Consider the following 11,862-nt stretch of genomic DNA (forward strand, 5'->3'; position numbering starts at 1 on the left):
GTCCCACTAGCCGTATATGTGGATTCTAACTTCCTCATGTTCTTGCCGGTGTTTGTTATTTTCCCGTTCTCTGATTATAGCCATCCTAGCAGGTGTAAAGTGATGTATCATGTGATGTTTGGTATTGTTTCACATGCTTACTGATCAGTTGCATATCTTCTTTGAAGAAATGTTTTTTTCAAGTTCTTTGCTGATTTTAAAAATTGAGTTGTTTATCTTTTTATTGTTGGGTTTGGGAGTTCTTTATATGCTCTTGATATTAAGCCCTTATCAGATACATGATTTGCAAATATTTTCTTCCATTTTGTAGATTGTCATCTCCCTTTCTGGATGGTATCTTTTGATTTCCAAAAGTTTTAAATTTTGATGAAGTCCAATTTACCTATTTTATTTTTCTTCTACCTATTTTTTTTTTCTGATGACTTACTAACAGAACCATTAGCAATTTCATGAGCTGTTGTTGAAATGATTTTTTCTCTGATCACAGATAGGGGTTGAGGTGCCATTTTTGGTCCAGGGTCAACAAAAAGTAACAATATTAGATGTCACTGACTGAATACCTAATATGTGCTAGGTGCCATTGGGAATCCTGAGTAAAAAGACTTAAAATGAAGCAGAGGGTCATAATTTCATTCTCTTTTTTTTCTTTTTATTTTAATTGGAGGCTAATTACAATATTGTGGTGGTTTTGCCATACATTCACATGAATCAGCCATGGGTGTACATGTGTTCCCCATCCTGACCCTCCCTCCCACCTCCCTCCCCAGCCCATCCCTCAGGGTCATCCCAGTGCACCAGCCCTGAGCACCCTGTCTCATGCATCAAACCTGGACTGACGATCTATTTCACATATGTTAATATACATGTTTCAATGCTATTCTGTCAAATCATCCCACCCTCGCCTTCTCCCACAGAATCCAAAAGACTGTTCTTTACATCTGTATCTCTTTTGTTGTCTCGCATATAGGGTCATCATTACCATCTTTCTTTTTTTTTTTTTTTTCATTACCATCTTTCTAAATTCCATATATATGCGTTAATATACTGTATTGGTGTTTTTCTTTCTGACTTACTTCGCATAATTTCATTCTTGCCAGGTAAATTCTGCTGACTTCATTGTAACCTCCCGGAGAGATTAGAAGATAGTTCCCCTATCATTTGTTAGTCAAAACTACTATCTGTACTGCACTAACCAGGTTCCTGGCTCTGCTCTGGTTCCTGGGTTCCCCCCACATTTCAGCCTGTGGAGGTTCTAGGTTTTTTTGTTTCTACATTTCATTGAGTTTCTTGCTTAGCTAGCTTTCTACCTTAGCTGCCTAGCCCACATCATCTTTACAGACTGCTTAAGAATCTCAAATGGATTTCTTACAGAGGGACTAACATTTTAAACTAGCCCTTAAATCTGTTTTATTGCATTAGAAAAGTGAATTTCCCCACATTTATAACTGAAATTATTCCTATAAGAAGCTCTGTATGTGATACTATTGATTAAAATACTGAGGCTTTTCCTGTTTGTGGTTTGAGTACTTCTTTCTAGTATATTTCAGATGATTCAATAATTGTTCATGTTTCCCGTCAAACTATGAAAGCACAAATATTAAGTGCTCTATCACTGTTTATTATGATTTATTCTCATTTTTTCCCCCTAGCGGATCTAAGAAGAACAATTGCTGTCCTTTTGGATGATATTTTACAACGTTTGGTAAAGCTGGAGAACAAAGTCGACTATATTGTTGTGAACGGCTCAGCAGCTAGCACTACCAGTGGTACTAGTGGGAACCCAGTGCCACTGACCACAAATAAAAGGGTAAAAGCATCAGGCAGCATTAGATAGCAGTGGAAGATCACCTCGTGCTGCTACATTCACCATGGATTATATCCTATGGCAGAAAATCACTGGCTAGCATAGAGTAATACTTTACAATAAAAGCTCTGCGCATTTTCAAGGAATATGCTGGATTCATGGAACTTTAATTCTGTATATAATTTAAAAGTTATTAGTTTGCTTTCAGGCACATCTCTTCAATGCTGTACTATAGCCTTAAAGGGAATTTGGTAACATGGTTGATGTAGTAAGCAGGTAGGTGATCTTTGTATAAATCTTTGTGTTTGAGACCAAGTTGAAACAAAAACACTGAAAGACGGATTCATTTCTACAAAATATTTATTTAAATATATAACATTTTTTAGACAAATGAGGAATATTGTTATTGAATCGTTTTGTCATTTGTTATGGATAGATGTGAATGTTGGACTAATACTATTAGAAAATGTGCTTACTTCCAGTACTTACTATATTTTGTTATTCAGATTATGAGCAGAGAGAAAGGAAGTATAATATTGAAAATAGTGTTTTGAAATGATGACCCAAAGAATGTCTTCATTTGCACTATCCCTTCAGAATAACTGAAGGTTAATTATTGTATATTAAAAAAAATTACATTTGTAAGAGTATAATCTTGAAATGGGTAGTAGCCACTGTTTGTAAACTATTCTAAACATTGGGGCAATTAAATAACATTAAAATAGTAATCTCCAATCTCATATGTAACATTTTCTTATATACTTGTATTCTGAAGAGTAAAAGATATTTTTATGATGAGATTAAATATTAATTCATGATTTTTCATATAGATGAATGTTAATTTAAAAATATAACACTTTGATTATGCTGTCAAGAAAGCACATTATTTCCATATTTGGGTAATTTTTGCTTTTATTATATTGACAAGGAAGCGGGAAACTGAGATATTTGTGAGACTGGAACTCTTAAGGACTTTAGCCAGATGTGTATAATAAAAGTATTTGTGTTGCATTAAATTGTTTGGAAAATGTTAACATTACAGTATATAGAATATATACTCTTTATGAAATGTTGGATTTGTATGATATACAGTAGATATTCATTTTATGTAGTGACCATTTAAAAATAAGAGCATTTAAAATGTAATTTAAATTATGAAGATGGACTATCTTTTCAGGAAAACAGCTATTCTATATATAGCACAAGAGAGCTCAATCTTGGGTAATTCTGGTATAGAGCAAAGTACACCTTTATTTAAATTTTCCTTGTTGCAAATTTAATTGCCATATGGTGCCCTATGTTTCATAGTATTTATTCTCTAAGTGCAGCTAGCTTCTAGATTTAGACTGTATTGTATTTAGTTTTGGAAATTGTATTGTTCATTATTACAATGTGCTACCAGACGTGGTAGCAATAATTATACTGGTTTATTAAAGTAAGTATGAGAAAATACTTCTTGAAGGTATCTTTGCAAACTCTTCCCTGTACCCTGCCATTATGTGAAGAAATTATTTACATACCGTTTCCAGGTGAAGTTTGGAATAGTTGTTCAGTCTCTCATTAGATGTGTACATTTTTTGTTTTTGTTTTCAGGGATGAAATAAAATGTATTATTTGTACTTTAAAGTGTTATAAGTTTTCTTCTTTAATGATGATTGTTCTTTTAATAAATGGTAAGTGATTAAAAGGAATTTTAGATAATTTTGGGTTTTATTCCATCAATTTCCAATAGCTGTTTCAAAAGAGAAAAATGAAAGATTGCCTCATTCAGATTAGAAGAGTCTGAACTTGGGGATTGATGGGAACGAATTCTGAGGTTTGTGATTGGAAGTGGTTCCTAGATTTGTTCCCTCAAGTTGAAGTTTACTGTTGAGTCTTTTTTTTAATTTTAATTTTACATTGGAGCATAGTTGATTACCAGTGTTGTGTTAGTTTCAAGTATCCAGCAAAGGGATTCAGTTATACACGTGTCTGTTCTTTTTCAAATTCTTTCTTCATTAGGTTATTACAGAGTACCGAGCAGAGTTCCCTGTGTTGTACAGTAGGTCCTTGTTGATTATCTGTTTTAAACATAGCCGTGTGTACATGTCCATCCCGAACTCCCAATCTATTCCTCCCCCTCTACCCTTCCCTCCTGTTAACCATAAGCTTATGCTGTAAGTCTGTGAGTATATTTCTGTTTTGTAAATAAATTCATTTTTATCATTTTGTTAGATTCTGTATATAAGCAATATCATACGATCTTTGCCTTTGTCTGACTTCCTTCAGTTTGTATGATCATAATCTTCAGGTCCATCCATGTTGCTGCAGATGGCATTATTTCTTTGTTTTTAATGGCTGAGTAATATTCAAGCGTGTGTGTGTGTGTGTGTGTATATATATCTTTTTTTATTAGTGTCAGTATCTTTCAGACATCTTTCCAGAATGAATTTAGGGCTTCCAATAAGTCTTTATTAGGTCAAATGTTACTTCATGTTGCTTCTTTTTGAGTGTTGATTAGCATTATTCATTTAAATAAATCATTTTTCATTTAGCTTTCTTGGAGTGTTTAATTCAGTCATCCACCCACTCTTTCTTTACTATTTCATATCAATTAGACATTAATAGTTAATACTGATTTTTTTTTTTCAGACCAAGAAGTAAACTTTGGTTCTGAGGATTCTCTTTAAATGGGAAGGTGATGCGAGGTATAATAGCAAAGTTTGAGGAGAGGAAACATTTTGAACCATTGGTGTTTGGAAATTTACCCATAACAGATTATGTTCAATTTTGAGATAAATGTGCTTTTTGTTTGCTTTTGCATCTTCAGAGTTTGAAAGGAGGAAAAAAAAATTCCCTTTTGAGTCTTTTCTTGAGATTGGAATTGGGAGTTTCAGGCCAGAAGCCTTGAGTGGATAATTGCAGCAGGAGAGCCCAGAAAGGGGATCTCTGCCAGGTAAAAAGGGCCACTGGCCTCTGCCTCTTGAAAGAGGCTCTACACGTTGTGTATTAAAACTATTCAAAACCACAGTGTGTTCTGGGAGGAAGGATTTGGAGAATTTATTTTTAATAATATCCCTCATGTGATGATATCATTACAGTAACACTGAACATCTACTAAGGGCTGAGCCCTGCACTGTGCCGTCATGTACAATGTCTTATTTTAATCTTCAAAACAGCATTGTGAGGTAGGTTCTGTTAATCCCCATTTTGTAGGTGAGGGACTAAGGTATGGAGAAGCTGGATATGAGGGCTCTGGTCACAGATCTTTTATGCTGTTCAGCAGAGATTCAGACCTAGAAGGGTTGGTTTATAGGGTCTGTGCTCTTGGTCACTGTGCCTTATCAGCTGTTCTGCGAATCTTGGCTTAAGTAAGCTCAAGCATTCTCCCTTCTTCCTCTTATCTTGTCCCCTGGACCTACGGACTTTTCTTTTGTGATCCAGGAGAGAGCTCCTCACTGTCCTCAAATGCCTGGGTCAACAAAGTGCATAGAGTCTAAAGAGGCATCACACAGTAGGTGCTGGGCTCCCAGGCATTGGTGGTAGCTCCGACCCAGGCTGATGGCCCAGGATGGCTGGGCCATTTGTGAATAACGGGAGATGAACACACACCATAGTATTTGGGAGCTTATGAACAAGCCTGTCACGATAGCGGCTGTTACATCACATCTTGGACTAAAGAGAAGGGAGGAATCAACTTGGTGCATATTCTCTAGGGTGAATAGAATCTGCTCAGTCTTCCCGTTAGGGCCATTTTTTGTGTGTCCAGCATGGAATTTAGGGCACTTCTCCATCAGTATCTAGTATGTGTGTGCATGCTCGGTCGTGTCCGACTCTGCGACCTCAAGCACTGTAGCCCGCCAGGCTCCATGCAAGAATTTTGCCTGGATTTGCCAGGCAAGAATACTGGAGTGGGTTGCCGTTTCCTTCTCCAGGGGATCTTCTTGACCCAGGGATTGAACCTGCATCCTCCTGCTTTGGCAGGCGGATTCTTTACCACTGAGCCATGTAGGAAGTTATTGAGAGTATTTTAAATTGCAAAAGCTCTGAGTCCACCTGTTTTCTGTCTCTGGATGATTTCTGCTCACTGTACATGGTCCTTGCACTGATTACCAGCCTGGAATTAATCTCTCCATGGAGAAGTGAGGAAAACTTTTCATAGAATTCCTCTTTTTAGCATTTTCGTTAATACTCATCCTGTATAAGTAAAAGGGTTCTCTGGCCTTCCCCTGAATTTCATGTATTTAAAAGTAGAATGAATGTAAAGAATGTTTGTTGTGAACTGTAACAGTGCATTTTAGCTAAAAATGCCCTTCTTTTAGCTTCCAGGCAAAGACACAGTTGGAGGAGAAAGGCAGTCAGAAGTTGGGGGTTGGAGGATTGACATATTTATGTAGTTTATTCTCTCTTTATAGGCTGCTACTTTTTCTGCCTTGGGAAATAACTAAATGGTGCTTGGAAATAAACTCTTCCAGGAAGTTGCTATGAATATTGATAGTTTCAAGTAAAAATAACTTTCTCTTTACGTGACTTAATTCTTCTTATCTTTTCCCCTAAATATCATGTGCTAAAAACAATGTTAAGTTTAAATACAGTGCTGAATAACCATGGTTAAAGCAGAAGAAAGGTTGCTCTTTTTTTGATTAAAACAAGTGACTTCTGACACAGAGTGTTAGCTGAGGGGCCCAGAGACCGCAAAAGTGGCCACTCTGCCTTCTGTTTCTAGAAAGAAACTTTTCCTGAGGCTAAAAAGGAAGCCAAGGCCACAGCTCTAAAAGGAGGAAGTTTTTCTTCCTGTCGATTAGGGCTCTGTTAACTTTATCAGGGAAATAATGAACTTGGAGAGGACATAAATAAGCTCTACTTTTTACACCTTTCTCCAGGGAGTCTTCACTTCACATATACTGATGCCAAGGTGGAGAGAACTGATTTCTTCGCAACCCAGAAGGCCAGATGGAAAGTATTCTTTGCCTGTGCAAAGCTAGTATTTCTTGCTGATGATAAGGCATGAGTGCTGGCTTCGTGAAATAACGTCCCATGATAATAGGCACGGCTGGGACCCATTACAATCTTACAATGTCCCATTGGGATTCCAAGCAGATGAAGCCCAGCCCTAAAGAAGTCACAACTACGAAACAATTCTGCTGTCAGGCTTTGACTACCCTGTTTTATATCATGTAGTCCTGATTTGTTCTTTTCTATTTGCTTTCTTGGAAACCCTTCCCCTTACTCTCTCTGGTTTGAGTACAGTTTTTTTCCCCAATATAAAGTCGGGTTTTCCCTACTTAGTATTCCAGGCTTTCCACTCCCAGCCTCAAGAGATTGCCCCTTTCTTTGGAATCCTGTTATCACTTGTGGTCCCTGCTTCATGCATTTAGTCCTTCATTCACACTGTTCCCTCCGGATTCCCTTCTCCCAGCTGTCAAGAGTGGCTTCTCTTTCTTAAAGTCTTAACTGAAAGCCACTTCTACAGAAAGACCTTCTCTCACTACCATTCTAAAATAGGAGGCTTTTCTGTATATTCAGAGACCGTCAGGTTCCTAGTTCCCAGCACAGTAGCTGGTACATAGTAAATGTTTATTAAATGAATTACAAATGAATTTGTATGTTATTTTTTTTTAATTTTATTATTTTTGGCTGGCAGGGTCTAAAATTGCTGTTCCGGCTTCTCTGTAGTTGTGGTGAGCAGGGCTACTCTTCGTTGGAGTGCATGGGCTTCTCATTGTAGTGACTTCTCTTGTGGAGCAGGGGTTCTCGGGCACATAGACTTCAGTAGTTGCGGCTCCTGGGCTGTAGAGCACAGGCCAGTAGTTGTGGCCCATGGGTTTAGTTGCTCTATTACATATGAGATCTTCCCTGACCAGGGATCAAACTTGTTGACTCCTGCTTTGGCAGGCAAATTCTTTACCACTGAGCCACCAGGGAGGAAGTCCTGTTATTTCAATTTAACGTGTAATGATTTGCAGCTTAAAAACAAAAGCTTTCAGAATAAGATCAAATTATAAATTGATTTGGAAGGAACTGAAATCTTTAATTGAATCTTTCTTTCCACAATTTGGTAACTCTTAAAAATTTATTAAGATTTTCTTTAATGTTTCTCAGTAAACTTTTATAAGTTGCCTTGCAGAGGTTTTATATGTGTTTTGTTATATTTATTACTAAATATAGTGTGTTTTATACTGTTGAGTTGTATCTTTCCACATTTCATTTTTATTACTGATAATATATAGAAAAATAAAAAGAACAAAAACTTTGCTAACTCCAAGAATTGAGACATATCTCAAAACAGAAGTGATGTGACCCATGTCCATTTGTGTAAGGAACTAAGAAATTTTCTGGAAGATAACTCCTTGTAGTAGATGAAACCTGTGAGATGCCACTGTATGTTTCAAGGATAGTAATACGAGTAAATAGGAGTGATTTTTCATGTTTTCCTCATTCTCTATGGTCTTCTGTTAGTTGTTTTCTAGGGATTTGGAGACAAATGTTTTTATCTTTAAATGGTATTTAATGTAACAAATACATTATGATAGATGGATATAAGTTAAATAGGACATTGATCACACTTTTAATCCCAGTTAAAAGGCATTATGTATTTTAATATAAAAAAATGCTATTTTGAAGTTGATTTTTCAAAATATTCTATTAAAAATATTTTACATTTTTGAAGTTGATAAAAAGTGTTTCTTAACTTCTATTACATTCATGGTATGACTTTTGGCAGAGCTGTTTTCATTTTTCTTTAAGAAGAAAAATAATGTACAGAATTCTAATAATTTGCTACTAGCAGCAAATGTGGCCCACTGGAGAAGGGAATGGCAAACCACTTCACTATTCTTGCCTTGAGAACCCCATGAACAGTATGAAAAGGCAAAAAGATACGACACTGAAAGATGAACTCCCCAGGTCGGTAGGTGCCCAATATGCTACTGGAGATCAGTGGAGAAATAACTCCAGAAAGAATGAAGGGATGGAGCCAAAGCAAAAACAGGACCCAGTTGTGAATGTGCCACAAGGCAAATTGGAAGTGGTCAAACAGGAGATGGCAAGAGTAAATGTTGACATTTTAGGAATCAGCAAACTAAAGTGGACTGGAATGGGTGAATTTAACTCAGATGACCATTAGATCTACTACTGTGGGCAAGAATCCCTTAGAAGAGATGGAGTAGCCATCATAATCAACAAAAGAGTCTGAAATGCAGTACTTGGATGCAATCTCAAAAACGACAGAATGATCTGTTTCCAAGGCAAACCATTCAATATCACGGTAATCTGAGTCTATGCCCTGACCAGTAATGCTGAAGAAGCTGAAGTTGAACGTTTATATGAAGACCTACAAGACTTTATATAACTAACACCCCCAAAAGGTGTCCTTTTTATTATAGAGGACTGGAATACAAAAGCAGGAAGTCAAGAAACATATGAGTAACAGGCAAATTTGGCCTTGGAGTACAGAATGAAGCTGAGCAAAGGCTAGTAGAGTTTTGCCAAGAGAATGCACTGGTCATAGCAAACACCCTTTTCCAACAACACAAGAGAAGACTCTACACATGGATATCACCAGATAGTCAACACCATAATCAGATGAATTATTCTTTGCAGTGAAAGATGGAGAAGCTCTATACAGTCAGCAAAACAAGACCGGGAGCTGACTGTGGCTCAGATCATGAACTCCTTATTGCCAAATTCAGACTTAAATTGAAGAAAGTAGGGAAAACCACTAGACCATTCAGGTATGACCTAAATCAAATTGCTTATGATTGCACAGTGGAAGTGAGAAATAGATTCAAGGGATTAGATCTGATAGATAGAGTGCCTGATGAACTATGGACGGAGATTCATGATGTTCTACAGGAGACAGGGACCAAGATCATTCCCAAGAAAAATGCAAAAAAGCAAAATGGCTGTCTGAGGAGGCCTTACAAATAGCTGTGAAGAGAAAAGAAGCGAAAAAAGCAAAGGAGAAAAGGAAGGATATACCCATTTGAATGCAGAGTTCCAGAGAATAGCAAGGAGAGATAAGAAAGCCTTCCTAAGTGATCAGTGCAAAGAGATAGAGGAAAAGTATAGAATGGGAAAGACTAGAGATCTCTTCAAGAAAATTAGAGATACCAAGGGAACATTTCATGCAAAGATGGGCTCAATAAAGGACAGAAATGGTAGGGACCTAACAGAAGCAGAAGATATTAAGAAGAGGTGGCAAGAATATACAGAAGAACTATACAAAAAAGATCTTCATGACCCAGATAATCACGATGGTGTGATCACTCACCTAGAGCCAGACATTCTGGTATGTGAAGTCAAATGGTCCTTAGGAAGCATCACTACGAACAAAGCTAGTGGAGGTGATGGAATTCTAGTTGAGCTATTTCAAATCCTGAAAGATGATGCTGTGAAAGTGCTGCACTCAATATGCCAGCAAATGTGGTAAATTCAGCAGTGGCCACAGGACTGGAAAAGGTCAGTTTTCATTCCAATCCCCAAGAAAGGCAATGCCAAAGAATGCTCTAAATACTGCACAATTGCACTCATCTCACATGCTGCTGCTGCTGCTAAGTAGTAAAGCTCAGAATTCTCCAAGCCAGGTTTCAACAGTACGTGAACTGTGAAATTCCAGATGTTCAAGATAGTTTTAGAGAAGGCAGAAGAACTGGAGATCAAATTGCCAACATCCACTGGATCATCAAAAAAGCAAGAAAGTTCCAGAAAAAACATCTATTTCTGCTTTATTAATTATGCCAAAGCCTTTTATTGGGTAGATCACCACAAACTGGAAAATTCTTCAAGAGATGGGAATACCAGACCACCTGACCTGCCTCTTGAGAAATCTGTATGCAGGTTAGGAGGCAACAGTTGGAACTGGACATTGAACAACAGACTGGTTCTAAATCGGGAAAGGAGTCAGTCAAAGCTGTATATTGTCACCCTGCTTGTTTAGCTTATATGCAGAATACATCATGAGGAACCCTGGGCTGGATGAAGCATAAGCTGGAATCAAGATTGCTGGAAGAAATATTAATAACCTCAGATATGCAGATGACACCACCCTTATGGCAGAAAGCAAAGAAGAACTAAAGAGTCTCTTGATGAAAGTGAAAGAGGAGAGTGAAAAAGTTGGCCTAAAACTCAACATTCAGAAAAGTTAAGATCATGCCATCTGGTCCTGTCACTTCATGGCAAATTAGATGGGTAAACAGTAGAAACAGTGACAGACTTTATATTTTGGGCTCCAGAATCACCGCAGATTGTGACTGCAGCCATGAAATGAAAAGACACTCCTTGGAAGAAAAGTAATGAGCAACCTAGGCAGCATATTAAAAAGCAGGGACATTACTTTGCCGACAAAGGTCCATCTAGTCAAGGCTATGGTTTTTCCAGTGGTCATATATGGATGTGAGAGTTGGATTATAAAGAAAGCTTAGCACCAAGGAATTGATGCTTTTGAACTGTGGTGTTGGAAAAGACTCTTGAGAGTCCCTTGGACTGCAAGGAGATCCAACCAGTCCATCCTAAAGGAAATCAGTCCTGAATATTCATTGGAAGGACTGATGTTGAAGCTGAAACTCCAATACATTGGCCACCTGATGCGAAGAACTGACTTATTTGAAAAGACCCTGATACTGGGAAAGATTGAAGGCAGGAGGAGAAAGGGATGACAGAGGATGAGATGGTTGGATGGCATCACCAAATCAATGGACATGAGTTTGAGTAAACTCGGGGAGTTGGTTACGTACAGGGAGGCCTGGCATGCTTCAGTCTCTGGGGTCGCAAAGATTTGGACATGACTGAGCGACTGAACTGAACTGAACTGAACCAGCAGCAAGGAGAGTAACAAAATTCTATACCAGACAAGCCAGGTAGGACTTTTATCTCCCTTCAGATTGGTTGAAGAAACTAAAATACACCTACTTTACTAATAAATTCAAGTTATGTTCTGGGAGCTCCTTGATTAAATTTTTCTTTATAGACTTAACCCTTACTGTGCAATTAATCATTTCTCATTTTTTATAGGAAACATGGCACTGTCTAAATATGACTATCAACTAATAGTTTTAAGTCACACTAAGTACCGTGCGGTA

General features: G+C 37.6%; 1 protein-coding gene across 5 annotated transcripts in view; it reads left to right on the plus strand.

The window, feature by feature from the left end:
- CCDC126 (coiled-coil domain containing 126) overlaps nt 1–3,430 on the plus strand; it is a 42,152-nt gene extending 38,722 nt beyond the window's left edge. For all 5 annotated transcript variants that reach the window (XM_061413717.1, XM_061413714.1, XM_061413715.1 and 2 more), the window contains one exon: nt 1,650–3,430. In XM_061413717.1, the coding sequence (XP_061269701.1) occupies nt 1,650–1,834 (185 nt within the window). In that variant the 3' untranslated portion in view covers nt 1,835–3,430. The remainder of the gene's footprint in view (nt 1–1,649) is intronic.
- The last annotated feature ends 8,432 nt before the right edge of the window (nt 3,431–11,862 follow it).

This window comes from Bos javanicus, chromosome 4, assembly GCF_032452875.1.
Source record: "Bos javanicus breed banteng chromosome 4, ARS-OSU_banteng_1.0, whole genome shotgun sequence".
Taxonomy (NCBI): Eukaryota; Metazoa; Chordata; class Mammalia; order Artiodactyla; family Bovidae; genus Bos; species Bos javanicus.